This window comes from Entelurus aequoreus, linkage group LG10 (genome assembly GCF_033978785.1).
Source record: "Entelurus aequoreus isolate RoL-2023_Sb linkage group LG10, RoL_Eaeq_v1.1, whole genome shotgun sequence".
NCBI lineage: Eukaryota > Metazoa > Chordata > Actinopteri > Syngnathiformes > Syngnathidae > Entelurus > Entelurus aequoreus.
Window position 1 is genome coordinate 77422740 of NC_084740.1, and position 24086 is coordinate 77446825.

General features: G+C 39.3%; 1 protein-coding gene across 3 annotated transcripts; it reads right to left on the reverse strand.

Moving 5' to 3' along the window:
• Positions 1 to 753: 753 nt before the first annotated feature.
• Positions 754 to 23426, reverse strand: slain1a (SLAIN motif family, member 1a). Of its 3 annotated transcripts, XM_062061751.1 has the most exons (9): positions 22851 to 23426; positions 18325 to 18464; positions 17842 to 17958; positions 15921 to 16031; positions 8701 to 8850; positions 8310 to 8630; positions 6297 to 6491; positions 5900 to 6218; positions 754 to 1517 (listed from the first exon to the last, which is right to left on the reverse strand). In XM_062061751.1, exons 1-9 carry the CDS (start codon positions 23255 to 23257, stop codon positions 1442 to 1444), a joined length of 1836 nt encoding a protein of 611 aa, XP_061917735.1. In that variant the 5' UTR covers positions 23258 to 23426; the 3' UTR covers positions 754 to 1441. The 3 variants fall into 3 exon arrangements, with proteins under 3 accessions (XP_061917735.1, XP_061917737.1, XP_061917736.1); XM_062061752.1 differs by lacking the exon at positions 754 to 1517 and having other exon boundaries at positions 6012 to 6218; positions 8701 to 8863; XM_062061753.1 differs by lacking the exons at positions 17842 to 17958; positions 18325 to 18464; positions 22851 to 23426 and having other exon boundaries at positions 8701 to 8863; positions 15921 to 15993.
• Between the last annotated feature and the right edge of the window lie 660 nt (positions 23427 to 24086).

The window sequence follows — 24086 nt, forward strand, 5'->3', positions numbered from 1 at the left end:
ACATAATAGCCACATGCGATCCTTTTTTTGGATTTATCTATTTCTTCCTGTAGCACTTTTCTAATTTGTATGAACATTTAGTGTTAGTAATATTTCATGACAATTATAATATCTATATGCCTTCCATCATGATATTATGTTAATAGATTTTGGACGAAAAATGAGACATTTTGCACCCAACCTTTGACTTTAACTTGAAGTTTTTACTTGTACAAAGTCGCCATGTCAAAGAACAAATATGGAAAAATAATGTTTGTGTTGATTTGTGAGTATAATTACATTGTTGCATATGTACATACATGCAGTATATAGCTTTTCAGGCAAAATATAAATACATTTATGGCCATTGCATCATCACGCAAAGTCCTATTGACTCGATAATTACATATCTGGAAATCGCTTGTCACTACCATTGATATGAGGCATGATTTGATATAGTTTGTTGCTAATTCCTTTTGGACCGTCCTATAGGCGAATTTGTCAAAAAAAAAAATGTGTTTGTGTTCTTGAAGGTTTAACTTATTTGTGGCCTTGCCCTTTGACCTTTAGTCTTTGGCAAAATAAAAAGGCCTGGAACCGAAAAATCAATGCGGTGAACATAAAGGGTCTTGGTGATAAATGTGTGATAAATATATATATATATATATTGGATAATATAAAACCATAACTATATATGTCTATTTTCATTTCTTTTTCTTTTTACAAGGATTGGGGGAAAACATTTTTTTTTCCAAAACATTTTTATTTGACTTTAAAAATTCCTATGGTACAAAAACTCCTTAGAGTTGATGTGCAATACCATTGCATCGGTCACATTAGTCAAGTTAATACTTTAAAAAATTCACATAAAAACAAAACATATGAAAACACGCCAAAAAAGTCACATCACACATTAACGAATTGTCATAATTCAAGCAACACTCTCAAAAAAGTTTCATAATTGCGATAAAAGTGCTGCAAGGTGCGGCCAGTTAATAGAAGTGGATATGAAATATGACACAGTACTTCCAAACAGGCACAGGATGGAGCAAAAACACTTCCTTCATCATCATCATCATCATCATCCTATTTTACACCACAGTGAGAAAAGTTTGCAAAGTGAGCCGCGTGAGATACAAGAACACAAAAGTGTATTATTCAAAAAGTGTGACTTTTTCAGCTTGCAGAAAAACAACAACATGAAAGAGTTGACATTGAAGTAAGTGAGTAGTAGAATATTGCAGGTAGCGTATGAGAGCCAGCCTCATACAGCTCTTACTTCATTATGAGGAGGAAGAGTTTCAAAAAGAAAACTCTTAAAACAGTCTCTCTTGGGTGGCAGCTCATGACTGCCCCCTCTGGACAGATGAAGTTACTGTCAATAATGCAGCATGACCCTGTTTGTTGTTACAGTAAATTACTAATATTATTAATATTATAAACAAACCTCTGAATTATTGAGTTAATAGCAGCCGTCTTTCCAGCTGGCGTCCTTCAGGGTACTCAAGGAGGCCAGGCTCTTTGGGGGAGTCAGCAAACTGCAAGGCAAGCAAGAAAATAATGAAGACAACATACATTTTTGATATTTCAATGAATTAATACATTTTAGCATCACACAAAATAAGATCAAATAAAACGTTGTATACATTTAAAAGCACTGAAGTAAATGTAAATGTTTATAAATGATAAGATAATATGTCATCTTAATTTAAAACTACATATTATTGTTGTAATATTTAGCTTAAGAATGGTTTTATGGTTCTGGTTATGGATACAGAATTCATGAAATTGTGACAAAATAGTGCAATAAAATGGAAAATAAATATTGTGATAATGAAAACATATTTAAATTAAATTGGTGTTAGTTAAAAGGAATTCTGATAATTTTTTTTATTTATAGAATTATTTTGGTCACGAAAGACAATTCATGAAATGTTCTATCACAAATAGCAAAGAAATGAAATCATAATGTTGCATGAAATTAAAAAAATGTTTTAATGACATTTGACAAATATAATAAGAGCATAACACAATATAATAAAGCACACATTTATTACAATTTGTAGTCATTTTTAACAAATTAAATGAAAACAATTCCAAAAATGTAATATTCATACAGTATTCTTCAGGTTTAAAAAAATACAATACACAAAATAAAATAACAAATTAAAATAAATATGTATTTAAAAATATTGTATCCTACTATAATAGCTAAATAAATAAACCAAATAAAATGACATTACGTGGTCTCTGCAGGTTTCAACATGTCAAATTTAAGACTTTTTTAAGACCATCTTGAAAATAATTTAAGACCATTTCACATCCATACGGAATCAGAGGTCCAGAATGAATTATAAGTACATGAATTCATTCACTGCTCTTTCACATTGGAAAACCAAATAGTTGCACTAACTAAATACACCAGGAGCTTCTCTAGTGTAAACTCATTGAACAAATATTAGCAAACATAGTCACAGCCAATTTTCCGATGGAAGTGTTTTCTGTCAAAAGGTGCCGTGTGCTTCATGCCAAGTGTTTGCATCAACATCAGCAATGGTAGAGGAAAGTATTGTTGAGTTAGCATCTCTGCTAAAGCTAAATGGTTCACGTTGGTAATGTTTTAGAAAACGGACAAAAACATCTGCAGTGCTACTGTATGTGCACAAAGTAGTGAACGACAGTGTGTGCAGACGGAGTGATTGACAGCCGTTAGCAGACGGAGTGATTGACGGCCGTTATGGCGTGCAAGACTCAGACAGAATTGGGATGTGAATAAAGTGGACAACATTCAAATGTGCTCAGCTCATTTTGGATCTGGTGTGCATGGATACATTTTGAGCAGTTTTTTAAAAACATATTGCTAATACACAAAGATTACCGTAGTTTGTATTTGGGCATGACGAGAGGACATTGCTTTCCTCACCCCACAATAAGATGTTTTAATGTCGCTTGCTGTAGAAACTTGGAGAAAAGATTTAGGCATGAGAAGCTGACCTGAAATTATTGGAACAAATTATAGAAGTAATATAAGACAATTACCATATTTTCCAGACCATAGGGCACACCACATTCATTATAAGGTGCACTGAATGGTCTATTTTTTATCTTTTTTCATACCAGATTATAGTACGCATCAAAGGAGTCATATTTATTTATTTTTTTCTAAATGAAAAAGACTTCCTAGTGGTCTACATAACATGTAATGGTGGCTCTTTGCTCAAAATGTTGCATAGATGATGTTTTACTCATCATCTTCAAGTCACTTTCTGACAGTCGCTTCAGGATGCACCGTTTTGTGGGCGCTCTTATTTACGTGCCTCCACTTCGACAGCGTCTTCTCCCCGTCATCTTTGTTGTAGCGGTGTAGCGTGCAAGGACGGGAGTGGAAGAAGTGTCAAAAGATGGCGCTAACTGTTTTAATGACATTCACACTTTACTTCAATCAATAACGGAGCAGCATCTCCTCATCCGGAAACAACAACACAGGAAATGTGTCCCGTGAAAAAACGTCCTACCGGAACTCTCTAATAACTAAAGTTCCTTGGGTGAATAATGTAAACTCACTACACCGGTATGTTTTAGCGCTTTCATGGTGAGTTTACTGACAGATATAAGTAAGAACTTTACACTACTTTATATTAGAAATGGCAACAGTGGAGGATGAATGTCACATAATAAGAAGATAGAGGAATTTTTCAGGACTTCTACAGATCCCAAATACCGATCAGCAGGTACCAGAAGGTAAGAAAAGTTGCTTTTGCATAATATTGCCAAAGAAAACACCAGATAATGTTTTACCTTATACACACACCATAATAATACTCGCATGTTTAATGCGCCTCGACTATATGCTTTGTGGTTAGAGTGTCTGCCCTGAGATGGGTAGGTCGTGTTGGTATAGTCATACCAAAGAAAATGGGACCTATTACTTCCCTGCTTGGCACTCAGCATCAAGGGTTGGAATTGGGGGTTGAATCACCAAAAATGATTCCCGGGCTCCCCGCACCTCCCAGGGGGTGAACAAGGGGATGGGTCAAATGCAGAGGACAAATTTCACCACACCTAGTGTGTGTGTGTGTGACTATCATTGGTACTTTAACTTTAACTTAGTATACAGTACATATATATATATATGTATATATATATATATATATATATATATATATATATATATATATATATATATATATATATATATATATATATATATATATATACATATATATATATTCCTCACACACTAATTGACTAAAAGAGTGAGCACTTGCCCGACACTGCGGTGCGTGTGCGATGATGTCACATTATCAATGGGAAAATGCATTTTTAGACAATATGATTTGCCTGAGCGGCTTGGAGACACCGAGAGTAACAAGCGGTAGAAAATAGATTAGAAAGGACGAATAAAAACTTCGACTTCCCGCGGGCCGGATTTTGTACGTTGGCGGGCCGTAGTTTGGGGACCCCTCATGTAAGACACTTACCAATGCTTTTGAATGGGAAGGTGTGTGTAAACTTTTGAGTGGTTCATCTTTACTGCAGCCATGATCTTGGTTGTACTAAGTAGTGGATCAGAGTGGATTATGTGTGGTCTTACCTGTTGTACTAAGTAGTGGATTATGTGTGGTTTTACCTGTTGTACTAAGTAGTGGATTATGTGTGGTTTTACTTGTTGTACTAAGTAGTGGATTATGTGTGGTTTTACCTGTTGTACTAAGTAGTGGATCAGAGTGGATTATGTGTGGTCTTACCTGTTGTACTAAGTAGTGGAGTATGTGTGGTTTTACCTGTTGTACTAAGTAGTGGAGTATGTGTGGTTTTACCTGTTGTACTAAGTAGTGGATCAGAGTGGATTATGTGTGGTCTTACCTGTTGTACTAAGTAGTGGAGTATGTGTGGTTTTACCTGTTGTACTAAGTAGTGGAGTATGTGTGGTTTTACCTGTTGTACTAAGTAGTGGATCAGAGTGGATTATGTGTGGTCTTACCTGTTGTACTAAGTAGTGGAGTATGTGTGGTTTTACCTGTTGTACTAAGTAGTGGAGTATGTGTGGTTTTACCTGTTGTACTAAGTAGTGGATTATGTGTGGTTTTACCTGTTGTACTAAGTAGTGGAGTATATGTGGTTTTACCTGTTGTACTAAGTAGTGGATTATGTGTGGTTTTACCTGTTGTACTAAGTAGTGGATTATGTGTGGTTTTACCTGTTGTACTAAGTAGTGGATCATGTGTGGTTTTACCTGTTGTACTAAGTAGTGGATTATGTGTGGTTTTACCTGTTGTACTAAGTAGTGGATTATGTGTGGTTTTACCTGTTGTACTAAGTAGTGGAGTATGTGTGGTTTTACCTGTTGTACTAAGTAGTGGAGTATATGTGGTTTTACCTGTTGTACTAAGTAGTGGATTATGTGTGGTTTTACCTGTTGTACTAAGTAGTGGATTATGTGTGGTTTTACCTGTTGTACTAAGTAGTGGATCATGTGTGGTTTTACCTGTTGTACTAAGTAGTGGATTATGTGTGGTTTTACCTGTTGTACTAAGTAGTGGATTATGTGTGGTTTTACCTGTTGTACTAAGTAGTGGATTATGTGTGGTTTTACCTGTTGTACTAAGTAGTGCATTATGTGTGGTTTTACCTGTTGTACTAAGTAGTGGATTATGTGTGGTTTTACCTGTTGTACTAAGTAGTGGATTATGTGTGGTTTTACCTGTTGTACTAAGTAGTGGATTATGTGTGGTTTTACCTGTTGTACTAAGTAGTGGATTATGTGTGGTTTTACCTGTTGTACTAAGTAGTGGATTATGTGTGGTTTTACCTGTTGTACTAAGTAGTAGATTATGTGTGGTTTTACCTGTTGTACTAAGTAGTGGATTATGTGTGGTTTTACCTGTTGTACTAAGTAGTAGATTATGTGTGGTATTACCTGCGCGTCGGTTGGGAGATTTTGCTGGAGCGAGTAACTCCGCTGATGCCCACAAAAGAGGCTGGGCGGGGCAGTGAGCTCCGAGGGACGGCGACGGCGGTCTTTACGGGCAGCGGTACGCAGCTTCCTGCGGGCTTGAGGGGCTGAGGCAGGGCGGTGCTGCTGGGGATGGAGTGCAGGCTTGTGGAGGCGGACAAAGAGGCGGGGCCCTGCAGGACGGTAGGGCTCACGTAGGCCGTAGCTTTAAAGGGCTGGCGAGGGGCGGCGGGGAAGCTGCCCACGCTCTGGACGCGATGACTCAGCTGGCCCGGAGGCGGAACTGGAGCACACAAAGAGGAGGACAGATAAACGGACATCTTGTGGGAATAGGAATGCAAAGACAAGGGCGTCTTCTTACTGGACGACTGGAGACGTGCGAGGCCGCTGGGCGAGTCGAAGCTCTGACTGCTGCGGAGGGACGACATGGTCGGGAGGGAGGAGGGGCCGTGGGAGGGCGGGGTGACGGAGGAGGGGCCCAAGAACGGAGCGCCGGGAACGCTCGGCATGCTGGGAGTTCGGATCAGGTTGGGCATGCTTCTCCGTAGTTTCATGTCTGTACAAGAAGAACATAATGTCACATGTTATATCTGTTTTATTGAAGGGGTAGCCAATATTCCCACAGCTGACTTGTATTATTACTGTACATTTACAGTGGTGGTTAAAAGTGTACATACACTTGTAAAGAACATCATGTCATGGCTGTCAATCATTTCTACAACTCTTATTTTTTTCTGATGTAGTGATTGGAGCACATATTTGTTGGTCACATGAAGTTTGCTTCTTTGATGAATTTATTATGGCTCTACTGAAAATGTGAGGGTCAAAAGTATACGTACAGCAATGTTAATATTTTCTTACATGTCCCTTGGCAAAGCTGGACATTTTTCAATCAATCAATGTTTACCTATATAGCCCTAAATCACGAGTGTCTCAAAGGGCTGCACAAGCCATTTTGAAAATTGTAAAAAAAAACTTGAATGGTCTGAATGAGTTGAAAAAGTTGGTGTTGACATTTTTCAAATCGGTTGAGAAACGTTGAAGTAGTAATATGTTGAATTGGGAAATGGTATTAAGGAATTCCTGGAATTTCGGGAAAACTGGGAATTTGACCAGTCCAAAAAATAACTTTGTATTTTGTCCTAATTAAAAGGAATGTTTTGACGGTGGAACAGTTGAAGGGGGTTGAAAAATGTGGGAGGAGTAGTCGCCAGAAAAAGGGTGAAAATAGGGCTTTGGAAAACCAGGATTTTCCAGAATTCCTGGAGTTTTTTTGAACTTGGAAAAAAGGCAGTTTAAATTTCCAGGATGGTGGAATGTGTTGAAAAATGTGGAAATGGTGGAAGTTTGAAAAATGGACAATTAATTTAGAATGGGGAAAAGGAAAAAAAAATAGGAATTATGGGAAATTAGGGATTTTTTTTAGAACTGTTGAAGTAGAGCACACAATTCCTGAACAGGCTGAATATTTTGAAGTTGCAACCGTTTGAATCAGATGAAAAATGTGGGAATTGTGGAACTTTGGGAATTTCGGGAAAAGTGGGACATTTTTTGAAAATTGTAAAAAAAACGTTGAATGGTCTAAATGAGTTGAAAAAGTTGGTGTTGACATTTAAAAAATCGGTCGAGAAAAGTTGAAGTAGTAACATGTCGAATTAAGAAATGGTATTATGGAATTCAGCCTCCACACAATGAGTAGTACCTGTGCTGTTCCTGTACTGTGTGAATGCTTTGGAGCCTCCACACAATGAGTAGTACCTGTGCTGTTCCTGTACTGTGTGAATGCTTTGGAGCCTCCACACAATGAGTCGTACCTGTGCTGTTCCTGTACTGTGTGAATGCTTTGGAGCCTCCACACAATGAGTCGTACCTGTGCTGTTCCTGTACTGTGTGAATGCTTCGGAGCCTCCACACAATGAGTCGTACCTGTGCTGTTCCTGTACTGCGTGAATGCTTTGGAGCCTCCACACAATGAGTCGTACCTGTGCTGTTCCTGTACTGTGTGAATGCTTTGGAGCCTCCACACAATGAGTCGTACCTGTGCTGTTCCTGTACTGTGTGAATGCTTCGGAGCCTCCACACAATGAGTCGTACCTGTGCTGTTCCTGTACTGTGTGAATGCTTTGGAGCCTCCACACAATGAGTCGTACCTGTGCTGTTCCTGTACTGTGTGAATGCTTCGGAGCCTCCACACAATGAGTCGTACCTGTGCTATTCCTGTACTGCGTGAATGCTTTGGAGCCTCCACACAATGAGTCGTACCTGTGCTGTTCCTGTACTGTGTGAATGCTTTGGAGCCTCCACACAATGAGTCGTACCTGTGCTGTTCCTGTACTGTGTGAATGCTTTGGAGCCTCCACACAATGAGTCGTACCTGTGCTGTTCCTGTACTGCGTGTCGCTCCCTGCGTTGTAAGGTGTGAGTCCAGCCAGCGAGAAGGTGGAGACGTTGGAGCTCCGTCTGCAGTCCCTGAAGCTGGAGAAGGTGTGTGAGTGAGGCAGAGCGCCCCCAGCTCGCTGCACGGAGCCCGTGCGGAACAGTCGAGGTTGCGGCGGCGGCAGCTGGTCGTAGCCCTCGTCCTCCTCCTCGTCCTCCTCCTCCAGGTCCACCTCGCTGCGCCTCAGAGAGTTCAAGGAGAAGCTGGAGCAGCGACGTCCCGCCGTGGCCGAGGTGGAGGCGTAGTCCTGACGCAGACCTGCACACACGCAGCTCCGTCTGTTTGCACCGCCTTCACGCACAGCGGGGAGAAGAAGCGTAAGACTCACTCTCCTCCTGAAGTCGCGCCATGACCTCCACGTCTGTCATGTCCTGCAGTTTGTAGCCCATGGCGATGGTGTCGTCCTCCAGCTCGGACACGCCCGCGTCGCTGTCCAGGGAGGACTGGGGGCTGATGGCCGCATGTCGCCGACCCACTTCTGAAACACAAATCTTCATCCATGTTTGTGTGCAAAAACCAACCATCAAGACTTAGTGACAATCTAGCAGTCCATACTTAGTGACAGTCTAGCAGTCCATACTTAGTGACAATCTAGCTGTCCATACTTAGTGACAATCCATCAGTCCATACTTAGTGACAATCTAGCAGTCCATACTTAGTGACAATCTAGCAGTCCATACTTAGTGACAATCCATCAGTCCATACTTAGTGACAATCCATCAGTCCATACTTAGTGACAATCTAGCAGTCCATACTTAGTGACAATCCATCAGTCCATACTTAGTGACAATCCATCAGTCCATACTTAGTGACAATCTAGCAGTCCATACTTAGTGACAATCTAGCAGTCCATACTTAGTGACAATCCATCAGTCCATACTTAGTGACAATCCATCAGTCCATACTTAGTGACAATCTAGCAGTCCATACTTAGTGACAATCCATCAGTCCACACTTAGTGACAATCCATCAGTCCATACTTAGTGACAATCCATCAGTCCATACTTAGTGACAATCCATCAGTCCATACTTAGTGACAATCCATCAGTCCATACTTAGTGACAATCCATCAGTCCATACTTAGTGACAATCCATCAATCCATACTTAGTGACAATCCATCAGTCCATACTTAGTGACAATCCATCAGTCCATACTTAGTGACAATCCATCAGTCCATACTTAGTGACAATCCATCAGTCCATACTTAGTGACAATCTAGCAGTCCATACTTAGTGACAATCCATCAGTCCATACTTAGTGACAATCCATCAGTCCATACTTAGTGACAATCCATCAGTCCATACTTAGTGACAGTCCATCAGTCCATACTTAGTGACAATCCATCAGTCCATACTTAGTGACAATCCATCAGTCCATACTTAGTGACAATCCATCAGTCCATACTTAGTGACAATCCATCAGTCCATACTTAGTGACAATCCATCAGTCCATACTTAGTGACAATCCATCAGTCCATACTTAGTGACAGTCCATCAGTCCATACTTAGTGACAATCCATCAGTCCATACTTAGTGACAATCCATCAGTCCATACTTAGTGACAATCCATCAGTCCATACTTAGTGACAGTCCATCAGTCCATACTTAGTGACAATCCATCAGTCCATACTTAGTGACAATCCATCAGTCCATACTTAGTGACAATCCATCAGTCCATACTTAGTGACAATCTAGCAGTCCATACTTAGTGACAATCCATCAGTCCATACTTAGTGACAATCCATCAGTCCATACTTAGTGACAATCCATCAGTCCATACTTAGTGACAATCCATCAGTCCATACTTAGTGACAATCCATCAGTCCATACTTAGTGACAATCTAGCTGTCCATACTTAGTGACAATCCATCAGTCCATACTTAGTGACAATCTAGCAGTCCATACTTAGTGACAATCTAGCAGTCCATACTTAGTGACAATCCATCAGTCCATACTTAGTGACAATCCATCAGTCCATACTTAGTGACAATCTAGCAGTCCATACTTAGTGACAATCTAGCAGTCCATACTTAGTGACAATCCATCAGTCCATACTTAGTGACAATCCATCAGTCCATACTTAGTGACAATCTAGCAGTCCATACTTAGTGACAATCCATCAGTCCACACTTAGTGACAATCCATCAGTCCATACTTAGTGACAATCCATCAGTCCATACTTAGTGACAATCCATCAGTCCATACTTAGTGACAATCCATCAGTCCATACTTAGTGACAATCCATCAGTCCATACTTAGTGACAATCCATCAGTCCATACTTAGTGACAATCTAGCAGTCCATACTTAGTGACAATCCATCAGTCCATACTTAGTGACAATCCATCAATCCATACTTAGTGACAATCCATCAGTCCATACTTAGTGACAATCTAGCAGTCCATACTTAGTGACAATCCATCAGTCCATACTTAGTGACAATCCATCAGTCCATACTTAGTGACAATCCATCAGTCCATACTTAGTGACAATCTAGCAGTCCATACTTAGTGACAATCCATCAGTCCATACTTAGTGACAATCTAGCAGTCCATACTTAGTGACAATCTAGCAGTCCATACTTAGTGACAATCCATCAGTCCATACTTAGTGACAATCCATCAGTCCATACTTAGTGACAATCCATCAATCCATACTTAGTGACAATCCATCAGTCCATACTTAGTGACAATCCATCAGTCCATACTTAGTGACAATCCATCAGTCCATACTTAGTGACAATCCATCAGTCCATACTTAGTGACAATCTAGCAGTCCATACTTAGTGACAATCCATCAGTCCATACTTAGTGACAATCCATCAGTCCATACTTAGTGACAATCCATCAGTCCATACTTAGTGACAGTCCATCAGTCCATACTTAGTGACAATCCATCAGTCCATACTTAGTGACAATCCATCAGTCCATACTTAGTGACAATCCATCAGTCCATACTTAGTGACAATCCATCAGTCCATACTTAGTGACAATCCATCAGTCCATACTTAGTGACAATCCATCAGTCCATACTTAGTGACAGTCCATCAGTCCATACTTAGTGACAATCCATCAGTCCATACTTAGTGACAATCCATCAGTCCATACTTAGTGACAATCCATCAGTCCATACTTAGTGACAGTCCATCAGTCCATACTTAGTGACAATCCATCAGTCCATACTTAGTGACAATCCATCAGTCCATACTTAGTGACAATCCATCAGTCCATACTTAGTGACAATCTAGCAGTCCATACTTAGTGACAATCCATCAGTCCATACTTAGTGACAATCCATCAGTCCATACTTAGTGACAATCCATCAGTCCATACTTAGTGACAATCCATCAGTCCATACTTAGTGACAATCCATCAGTCCATACTTAGTGACAATCTAGCTGTCCATACTTAGTGACAATCCATCAGTCCATACTTAGTGACAATCTAGCAGTCCATACTTAGTGACAATCTAGCAGTCCATACTTAGTGACAATCCATCAGTCCATACTTAGTGACAATCCATCAGTCCATACTTAGTGACAATCTAGCAGTCCATACTTAGTGACAATCTAGCAGTCCATACTTAGTGACAATCCATCAGTCCATACTTAGTGACAATCCATCAGTCCATACTTAGTGACAATCTAGCAGTCCATACTTAGTGACAATCCATCAGTCCACACTTAGTGACAATCCATCAGTCCATACTTAGTGACAATCCATCAGTCCATACTTAGTGACAATCCATCAGTCCATACTTAGTGACAATCCATCAGTCCATACTTAGTGACAATCCATCAGTCCATACTTAGTGACAATCCATCAGTCCATACTTAGTGACAATCTAGCAGTCCATACTTAGTGACAATCCATCAGTCCATACTTAGTGACAATCCATCAATCCATACTTAGTGACAATCCATCAGTCCATACTTAGTGACAATCTAGCAGTCCATACTTAGTGACAATCCATCAGTCCATACTTAGTGACAATCCATCAGTCCATACTTAGTGACAATCCATCAGTCCATACTTAGTGACAATCTAGCAGTCCATACTTAGTGACAATCCATCAGTCCATACTTAGTGACAATCCATCAGTCCATACTTAGTGACAATCCATCAGTCCATACTTAGTGACAGTCCATCAGTCCATACTTAGTGACAATCCATCAGTCCATACTTAGTGACAATCCATCAGTCCATACTTAGTGACAATCCATCAGTCCATACTTAGTGACAATCCATCAGTCCATACTTAGTGACAATCCATCAGTCCATACTTAGTGACAATCCATCAGTCCATACTTAGTGACAGTCCATCAGTCCATACTTAGTGACAATCCATCAGTCCATACTTAGTGACAATCCATCAGTCCATACTTAGTGACAATCCATCAGTCCATACTTAGTGACAGTCCATCAGTCCATACTTAGTGACAATCCATCAGTCCATACTTAGTGACAATCCATCAGTCCATACTTAGTGACAATCCATCAGTCCATACTTAGTGACAATCTAGCAGTCCATACTTAGTGACAATCCATCAGTCCATACTTAGTGACAATCCATCAGTCCATACTTAGTGACAATCCATCAGTCCATACTTAGTGACAGTCCATCAGTCCATACTTAGTGACAATCCATCAGTCCATACTTAGTGACAATCTAGCAGTCCATACTTAGTGACAATCCATCAGTCCATACTTAGTGACAGTCCATCAGTCCATACTTAGTGACAATCCATCAGTCCATACTTAGTGACAATCTAGCAGTCCATACTTAGTGACAATCCATCAGTCCATACTTAGTGACAGTCCATCAGTCCATACTTAGTGACAATCCATCAGTCCATACTTAGTGACAATCCATCAGTCCATACTTAGTGACAATCCATCAGTCCATACTTAGTGACAATCCATCAGTCCATACTTAGTGACAATCCATCAGTCCATACTTAGTGACAATCCATCAGTCCATACTTAGTGACAATCTAGCAGTCCATACTTAGTGACAATCCATCAGTCCATACTTAGTGACAATCCATCAGTCCATACTTAGTGACAATCCATCAGTCCATACTTAGTGACAGTCCATCAGTCCATACTTAGTGACAATCCATCAGTCCATACTTAGTGACAGTCCATCAGTCCATACTTAGTGACAATCCATCAGTCCATACTTAGTGACAATCCATCAGTCCATACTTAGTGACAATCCATCAGTCCATACTTAGTGACAATCCATCAGTCCATACTTAGTGACAATCCATCAGTCCATACTTAGTGACAATCTAGCAGTCCATACTTAGTGACAATCCATCAGTCCATACTTAGTGACAATCCATCAGTCCATACTTAGTGACAATCCATCAGTCCATACTTAGTGACAATCTAGCAGTCCATACTTAGTGACAATCCATCAGTCCATACTTAGTGACAATCCATCAGTCCATACTTAGTGACAATCTAGCAGTCCATACTTAGTGACAATCCATCAGTCCATACTTAGTGACAATCCATCAGTCCATACTTAGTGACAATCCATCAGTCCATACTTAGTGACAATCCATCAGTCCATACTTAGTGACAATCTAGCAGTCCATACTTAGTGACAATCCATCAGTCCATACTTAGTGACAATCCATCAGTCCATACTTAGTGACAATCCATCAGTCCATACTTAGTGACAATCCATCAGTCCATACTTAGTGACAATCCATCAGTCCATACTTAGTGACAGTCCATCAGTCCATAGGAAGTCATGGAACAAGAACTGATCAGTTCCAGTGTCAAAGTGCAGCCATCATAAAACCTTCAGGAACTCTCCTGGCAATGACTTCATCATAACATGCTCAACTATCACACAAGTGTAAAAAGAAGTTATTCCCTGGTACAGTGGTCGTCAACTGCAGAGAGTACCAGGCATTAAGTAATACTCCAACAAACACATGTTCATAATTATACTCTACAATGTGCCTCTTAGAAGTAAGGTGTTTACCAGAGGGAGGTCTTTACTTGCACATATACGCATACAAAATACAATAAAACCCTGTTTGTTCATAGAGGAGCATGAGGGCATTTATTTACTCTACAGAGTAACAGAGGTATATTAGGGGTAAGGTGCTTACTAGAGGGAGGCCTTTACTTGCATATATATGCATTTTAAATAATAACACAACCATATTTGTTCATAGAGGAGCATGAGGCCATTTATTTTCTTAACAGAGTACCAACTGTATATCTGGGGTAAGGTGTTTATACTTGCATATATACACATAAACATTTTATAAAACCATATTTGTTCATATAGAAGAATGAGGGCGTTTATTTACTCAACAGAGTAACAGAGGTATATTAGGGGTAGGGTGCTTACTAGAGGGAGGTCTTTACTTGTGTGTGTGTGTATATATATATATATATATATATATATATATATATATATATATATATATATATATATATATATATATATATATATATATATATATATATATATATATATATATATATATATATATTATATATATATATATATATATATATATATATATATATATATATATATGCATTTTAAAATAATAATAAAACCATTATTGTTTATATAGGATAGAACATGAGGGCATTTAGTCACATCAACACTACCAGATGTACGTATATTGAGTTGAGATGTTTATTAGAAGGAGGCCTTTACTTGCACATATATGCATTTTTGAAGAATAATGAAACCCTGTTTGTTCATAGAGGAACATGAAGGCATTTATTTACTCAACAGAGTACCAGATGTATATTAGGAGTAAGGTGTTTATTAGAGGGAGGCCTTTACTTGCATATATGCATTTTACAATAATAATACAACCATATTTGTTCATAGAGGAGCATGAGGGCATTTATTTACTCAACAGAGTACCAGATGTATATTAGGGGTGAGGTGTTAATTAAAGGGAGACTTTTACCTGCATATATGCATTTTTATAGTAACACCATATTTGTTTATATAACAGGAGGGCATTTGTTTTCTCAACACAGATTACCAGATGACGTCCCTTTACCAGATATTTGGAGTAAGGCTTTTATTTGTATGAAATATTTGTTTTTACAACACTGCATTTTCTCATATGGTGGTGTTGGTTTTATTTATTCAACTGCATAAAACACCAGGTGTGTCTTTGGGGTAAGGTGTTTATTAGTCCTTTACTTTACAAACATATTTTTTCAAATAATGTGCTTACATAATCCAGGAATGTTTAGTTACTCAACTGGCAAAATGTGTCTATTCAGGGCAAGGTGTTGATTTTTACAAATGTTTTTTTCATAATATTGTGCTTTATTTTCTTGTATAGCGGCATGAAAGTTTTACTAGTGGCAAGGTGTTTATTTGGCCTTTAAGTGTGCAAACATATTCTTCAAATAATACCACTGCATGTCCTGGTAAAGTTAAACTGCAGAAGGTAACAGATGTTTATTAGGGGTCAGGTTCATTTCATGCTTGTTTGCAACTTTAAAACAACAAGTGTATTTTACTCCAAACATGACGTCTGAATGCCTTACTGTGCAGCGCAGAGTTGGACAGGAAGCTGGGCGCTCTGTCACTGCTTCTGAGAGGGAGGGTGGAGCGCACCAACGGTGATGATGACGATGGCGAAGATGCGGCTATCGGTGCTGACGTACGTATGCAAGGAGAGGATCAAAAGTGATTAGACTTTAATCCGACATGCACATTCATCCCGCTGCTTAGTATGGCATGGAACCAGGAGTTCAGAACATTCACAGACCTGGAAATAACTCAATTGGTGATGAGTTTTTCCACCACAGGGGACCAAGAAAATGTTGTCAAATAAACACGCGCCTAAAGCCTCGGTTAGCTTAGCTGGTTTAAAAACAGCATTTCTTTGTTTTTATCAAGCTGCTGCGCTACCCTGATGCCCGCTGCACATCCAACAACTGATACTAAACCAAACAAAACACTAACTAAACAAATATCAGGTTTCTCTTTAAAAGCGCATATTTACGTTATTTTATAACTATTTTTCTTTGTTTTGCTCAAGCTGCTGCACCTTCTGCGATGCCACCTGGGCACCCGGTAACTAATATGAAATTAAACTAAGCTAAGCTACTAACATTTATTTTGCTTTTAGCATAGCTGAAGTTAGCTTAGCAGGTCTACAAACAGTTCTTCTTTGTTTTTCTCAAGCTGCCGCATCTTCTCTGATGTCCCATAGGAATCCACTAACTTATACCAAACTAAACTACTGACAAATTCATTTAAACTAACCTAATACAATACCTATGACAAAGCTAAAGTTAGCTTAGCAAGTTGAGAGATCAATTTGTTTTTGTTTTTATGAAGCTGCTGCACCTTCTCTGACGCCCCTTAGGAATCTAGTAACTGATACTTAACTACTGACCATTTCAACTAATCTACCAAAATGACACTAATTATGCCTTTAACATAGCTAATGTTAGCTTAGCAAGTTCAAATAAAATCAATTTTCTTTGTTTTTCTCAAGCTGCTGCACCTTCTCTGGTGTCCCCTAGGAACCTAGTAACTGGCACTAAACTACTGACAAATTCAACTGAACTAATTTACTAACATTACACCAATTATGCCGTTGACGTAGCTTAAGTTAGTTTAGCAAGTTGAAAAATCAATTTTTTTTTTGTTTTTCTGAAGCTGCTGCACCTTTTTTGGTGTGCCATAGGAGTCATACTAAACTAAACTACTGATAAATTCAATTCAGCTAAACTACAAAAATTACACCAATTTTGACTTTTCCATAGCTAAAGTTAGCTTAGCGAGTTAAAAAAAAAAAAATCTATTTTTTTTTTTTTTTTTCTCAAGCTGCTGCACCTTCTGTGATGTCCCCTAGAAATCAATCCAGTGACTTCTACTGAACTAAACTACTGACAAATTCAACTAATCTACTAAAATGACACTAATTATGCCTTCAACATAACTAATGTTATCTTAGCAAGTTTACAAATAAATTTGTTTTTCTCAAGCTGCTGCAACCTTCTCTGGTGTCCCCTCAAAACCTAGTAACTGACACTAAACTACAAACAAATTCAACTCAGCTAAACTACTAAAATTACACCAATGAGGCCTTCAACATAACTAAATGTTAGCAAGTTTAAAAAATAAAATGTTTTTCTCAAGTTGCTGCACCATGTGTGGTGTGCCCTATGAACCTGGTAACTGACACTAAACTACTGACAAATTCAACTAAACTAATCTACTAACATTACACTAATTATGCCGTTAACATAGCTTAAGTTAGCTTAGCAAGTTTTTTTGTTTTTCTCAAGCTGCTGCACCTTTTTCGGTGTGCCATAGGAATCCTACTAAACTAAACTACTGACAAATTCAACTAAACTACAAAAAGTAAGCTTAGCAAGTTGAAAAATACATTTTTCTTCGTTTTTCTCAAGCCTGCCCCAATGTGCCTGTATGATGGCGTGCATGTGGCGTTACCCGTGGACTCGCATGGCGCTGCGGGTTTGGCGTAAGGCAGGACGGGGCAGCTGAAGGTGGACAGCCCGTCTATGCAGCTGTACGGACGGGTGGGAGCGCCTCCTCGCCAGCGCTTGGCTAAACAGGACAGAAAAAGAGCGTATTGATTGTATAGTAAAGTCATCTGCTGATGTTGTACATGATTGGACTTTAGCAGGACTTGCACACGTACTGCAGGTTATCACAACTAAATCTGCTATTGATGTTGTACATGATTGGACTTTAGCAGGACTTTAGCAGGTTATCACAACTAAATCACCACAACTTCACATTTAGGTGTTTTTTCACCAGGAGGTAAGCCTGAAAGTGTACTAACTCACATTTGTACAGTCTGCATAAAGACTAATCATCTATTATGTCCATTTGTTCCTCGCACGTGTGGAGCAACATGTGTCGCGGCTTAGCAGGGAGGGACAGATGTTGTCCAGATGTTAATCGGGTTACCTTGGTCCAATCTGTGGCACAGCGTCATCCTGGCCAGCTCCACTTCTGGTCCCGGGTGGTCCAGCACCCGCCTGCACCACTGGAGCGGGCTGAGGCCGCCGTCGCCGCCCTGCAGCTTGGCCCTGGGACTGGCGTAGAGCCTGGGAGACACCGGGACAGTCTTGTTGGTGTTGTGTTGCCATAGCAACCAGAAAACACTTTGTATCAGCGCTTCTCCAACTTTTTTCCCACCAAGAACCACCCCAGAAAACACCTGGCCCTCCAAGTAATGACCTACATTAAGGTGAGGCGTTTATTAGCAAGGAGGCTTTTATTCGTCCAATGTGTTCATTTTCTCCACATAACTTGGTTGCACTCCAGCTTTACAGATGCCATAGCGTGTATAAAGAGGGAGTGTGTTGGGGTAAAGATGTCATTTCAGTAGCAGCGTTTATTAGGGCGGAGGCCACTATTTGAGGAAATACTGCAGCTTAGTTGATACTACACTCTGAGCTCCACATGAGACATGTCGGCTATGGCTGACCCTTATTTAGCAAGTAGGTCACAGTCAGGCGTCTATCGAAGGGTCGAGGGTTTGTCTTCGGTGGATGGAAGGATGGCGGCGATGAACAAAAAAAAGAGCTGAATGTTGCAAGCTATCATGGCCGCATGCATTCATCCGTGTGCTCCACTTTCCTCATCATCTCATCATCACACAAACAAATACATCCCTCACTATCATGCTCCTCGCACTGGTGCATTATGGGAGGTGTCTGTGCATGTCCATTTTTATAGGCATATCTTTTGGTGTTATTATAACATATTGCAGAGGTTTTATTTGCTAATTTGCACGCTGACCTGCATTACATTACATTAAAACACTCTCATGGAAATTATTACATTTATTTTGCTCAATTTAGTTGAAATATTTAAATAAAAAATGTTTTAAGTTTAAATATTTCAAATATAATTAAATATTAAATAACAGAATGGTAATGTCAATTATTAGGCTTTTTTGTTCAATTTGGTTGTAAAATGTGATAAAATATTTAATATGTGTGTATAATATGCATCATAATAATAGAATGGTAACTTGAAATAGTATAATGTGAATTATTAGACTACTTTTACTCAATTTAGCAGAATTTCTTTTTAAATATTCAAGTGTGAACAACAATATTACAAATATTAAAACTATATTTGAATATTCAATTGCAGAAAGGTAATATAATCAGTGTAATGTCAATTAGAAGGTTATTTTTGTTCAATTTAGTTGTAAAATGTGATAACATATTTATTAAGTGTGTATAATATGCATCATAATAATAGAATGGTAAGTTAAAATAGTATAATGTAAATTATTAGGCTATTTTTACTCAATTTAGCCAAAAAAAAATTAAATATTCAAGTGTGAATAACGATATTAAAAATATTAAACATATATCTAAATATTCAATAACAGAATGGTAAGATAAACAGTGTAATGTCAATTATTAGGCTTCTTTGTTCAATTTAGTTGTAAAATGTGATAAAATATTTAATATGTGTGTATAATATGCATCATTATAATAGAATGGTAAGTTAAAATAGTATAATGTAAATTATTAGGCTATTTTTACTTAATAAAAAATATTCAAGTGTGAATAACAATATTAAAAATATTTTAGATATATTTAAATATTCAATAACAGAATGGTAAGATAAACAGTGTAATGTAAATTATAAGGATTTTTTTTGTTCAATTTATTTGTCAAATGTGATAAAATATTTATTAGGTGTGTATAATATGCATCATATTAATAGAATGGTAAGTTAAAACAGTATAATGTGAAAAATTAGGATATTTTTACTCAAATGGAAGAGTTTTTAAATATTCTAATGTGAATAAAAATATACAAAGGCAAATTAAAATAGTATCATAGGCCTATTTTTGCATAATTTAGTTGAAATATATGAATAAAAATTGAATTTCTTCAATATATTTCATTATTGATTATGTGTGAAAGGTAAATGGTAAAACATTTTGCTCAATTTAGTTAAAAAATGAAAAAATATTTGATAAATGTGCATATTTGCATAGTGAGAATGATGAATCAAAACAGCATTATGTAAAAGCGATTAGGCTTTTTTTGCTCAATTTAGTAAAAAATTTTGATCAACAATAATGTAATTGTAACTTAAAAAAAACATATTTTAAATGATTAGGCTGGTTTTTCTCAATTTAAATAAAAATGTGTTACAATACTTAAAAAGTGGGCATGTTTGTGGACTAATACTGCACTCAATGGTAAGTTTAAACAGCATTATGTAAATTGTAAGGCTGTTTTAGCTTAATTTAGTGAAGAAAATGGGATAAAATATCTAATGAGTGTGCATATTTGTTAATAACACTGTACTACAATGGTACGTTAAAACAGCATAATGCAAATTTGCTGAGTTGTAATAGAATGATAAGTCAAAACAACATTATGTAAATTATTAGGCTGTTTTTGCTCAATTTTGTAAAAAAAAAAATATATATATCTAATGAGTGTGCATATTTGTTAATAATACTGTACTACAATGGTACGTTAAAACAGCATAATGTAAATTATTGGGCTGTTTTGCTCAATTTAATTAAAAATGTGTTGCAATAATCAATAAGTGTGCATTTTTACTGCTCTAAATGGTAAGTTAAAACAGCATCATGTACAAACCCCGTTTCCATATGAGTTGGGAAATGGTGTTAGATGTAAATATAAACGGAATACAATGATTTGCAAATCCTTTTCAAGCCATATTCAGTTGAATATGCTACAAAGACAACATATTTCATGTTCAAACTCATAAACATATTTTTTTTTGTGCAAATAATCATTAACTTTATAATTTGATGTCAGCAACACGTGACAAAGAAGTTGGGAAAGGTGGCAATAAATACTGATAAAGTTGAGGAATGCTCATCAAACACTTATTTGGAACATCCCACAGGTGAACAGGCTAATTGGGAACAGGTGGGTGCCATGATTGGGTATAAAAGTAGATTCCATGAAATGCTCAGTCATTCACAAACAAGGATGGGGCGAGGGTCACCACTTTGTCAACAAATGCCTGAGCAAATTGTTGAACAGTTTAAGAACAACCTTTCTCAAGCAGCTATTGCAAGGAATCGAGGGATTTCACCATCTACGCTCCGTAATATCATCATCACATTAGCAACAATGGTTCCTTTTGGCTTATAAAAGGCTGGGGGGGGGGGGGGGGGGGGGGGGAGAGGGGGGGACACATTCATCACTCAGCATGTAATTAAAGGCCTACTGAAAGCCACTACTAGTGTCCACGCAGTCTGATAGTTTATATATCAATGATGACATCTTAACATTGCAACACATGCCAATACGGCCGGGTTAACTTATAAAAGTGACATTTTACATTTCCCGCGAAATGATGACGTCTGCGCGTGACGTCACGGATTGTAGCGGACATTTTGGGACAGCATTGTGGCCAGCTATTAAGTCGTCTGTTTTCATCGCAAAATTCCACAGTATTGTGGACATCTGTGTTGGTGAATCTTTTGCAATTTGTTTAATGAACAATGGAGACTGCAAAGAAGAAAGCTGTAGGTGGGAAGCGGTGTATTAGCGGCCGGCTGCAGCAACACAACCAGGAGGACTTTGAGTTGCATAGCAGACGCGCTACTATGAGTACGCAGCTTTGGCTTCCAAACATTTGATGGCTTGCCCGTACGTGCGTGCCGCTATGTGCATGTCACGTACGTAACTTTGGGGAAATATATGTGCTGTATGAACTTTGCGGAGGTGAACGGTACTTTGGGCTGTGGGATTGAGTGTCTTGTGCGGGTGTTTGATTTGTATTGGCGGGTTATATGGACGGGAGGGGGGAGGTGTTTGTTATGTGGCTTATTAAATATAAGCCTGGTTGTGTTGTGGCTAATAGAGTATATATATGTCTTGTGTTTATTTACTGTTGTAGTCATTCCCAGCTGAATATCAGGTCACACCCGCCTCTCACAGCATCTTCCCTATCTGAATCGCTTCCACTGCCCTCTAGTCCTTCACTCTCACTTTCCTCATCCACAAATCTTTCATCCTCGCTCAAATTAATAGGGAAGGGAAATCGTTGCTTTCTCTGTCCGAATCGCTCTTGCTGCTGGTGGCCATGATTGTAAACAATGTGCAGATGTGAGGAGCTCCACAACCTGTGACGTCACGCTACTTCCTGTACAGGCAAGGCTTTTTTATCAGCGAGCAAAAGTTGCCAACTTTATCGTCAATGTTCTCTACTAAATCCTTTCAGCAAAAATATGGCAATATGGCGAAATGATGAAGTATGACACATAGAATGGATCTGCTATCCCCGTTTAATTAAGAACATTTCATTCCAGTAGGCCTTTAAATCTTCATACATGTTTTAATGACTTTAGTACATATTTGATCACATTGCTGATGGCTTAACTGGAAAGATCTTTTGTTTGCATGCTGAGTGAGAATTGTTGCATGTCAAACATGTGAAAGCTGCATGCAGACAGGAAAGAAAAGGCACATTACCAGCAGTCCGGCTGTGTTGGAGGGAGCACGCTGCAAAGATCCAGGACGTCAAGCTCGTCCAGAACCGTCGAGGCTCCATCGTCGTCATCCTCCTCCTCCTCGGCCGCATCGGGAGACAACGACGAGCTGGGCTGAAAATAGGCGAAGTGCTCCCGGGCGCACGGATCCCACTTAGCCGAGGGAGGCTCTCCGGCTGCGGGGAGACAAGCAGCCAGCGAGGCAGGAGGATGGAGGCGATGATGCGAGGCGACGGGACAATTGTTGACGGCCTTGGCTCTCGTCCTCAGCTGCTCGTTCTGACGCTCCAGCTTGCGGACGAGCTCCTGCAGCTTCAGCACCTCCAGCTCGGCGTTGGCGAGCTTATTGTTGCCGTTGACGTCCGCCATCTGCAGCACCTCGGCTTCCATTTGCCGCCGCCAAGCACATGGAGGGAGGCGGGAGGAGGGAGGAGGGAGGAGGGAGGAGGGAGGAGGGAGGCTGCGGGCCTGGAGGCGCCTGCTTCCCGCTGCAGGCAGGCAGGATGATGTCGCTGAGGTGGATTGACACTTTAGTAGTAGATTGCACACTGAAGGTTGTCTTTCAACACGGAGGAGGAGGAGGAGGAGGCGGCCACGCGCACGCGCACGCGCCGCTGATGCTGATGCTGGCATGACTTGCACGCTGCCTTCTGATTGGTCAGCACTGACCACATGTCCAGGAAGTTGTGTTTTGGTACAATGTGTGTGCATTTTCAAGGGTGTCACACACACACACAACACACACAACACACTCATCATAAGACCTGACTGCAGAGGGGGCTGCATGCTGTCTATTAGGGCAGTGGTCCCCAACCACCGGTACCGGTCCGCGGACCGATTGGTACCGGGCCGCACAAGAATTAAAAAAAAAAAAAAAAATTTTTTTTTTTTTTAATAAATCAACATAAAAAACACACTATATACATTCTATATCAACATAGATCAATACAGCCTGCAGGGATACAGTCCGTAAGCACACATGATTGTATTTATTTATGTAAAAAATACTGTGGACGTGGTGTCCTCCGGACCAAAGAGGAAAAGAACCATCCGGATTGTTCTAGGCGCAAAGTGTAAAAGGCAGCATGTGTGATGGTATGGGGGTGTATTAGTGGCCAAGACATGGGTAACTTACACATCTGTGAAGGCACCATTAATGCTGAAAGGTACATACAGCTTTTGGAGCAACATATGTTGCCATCCAAGCAACGTTACCATG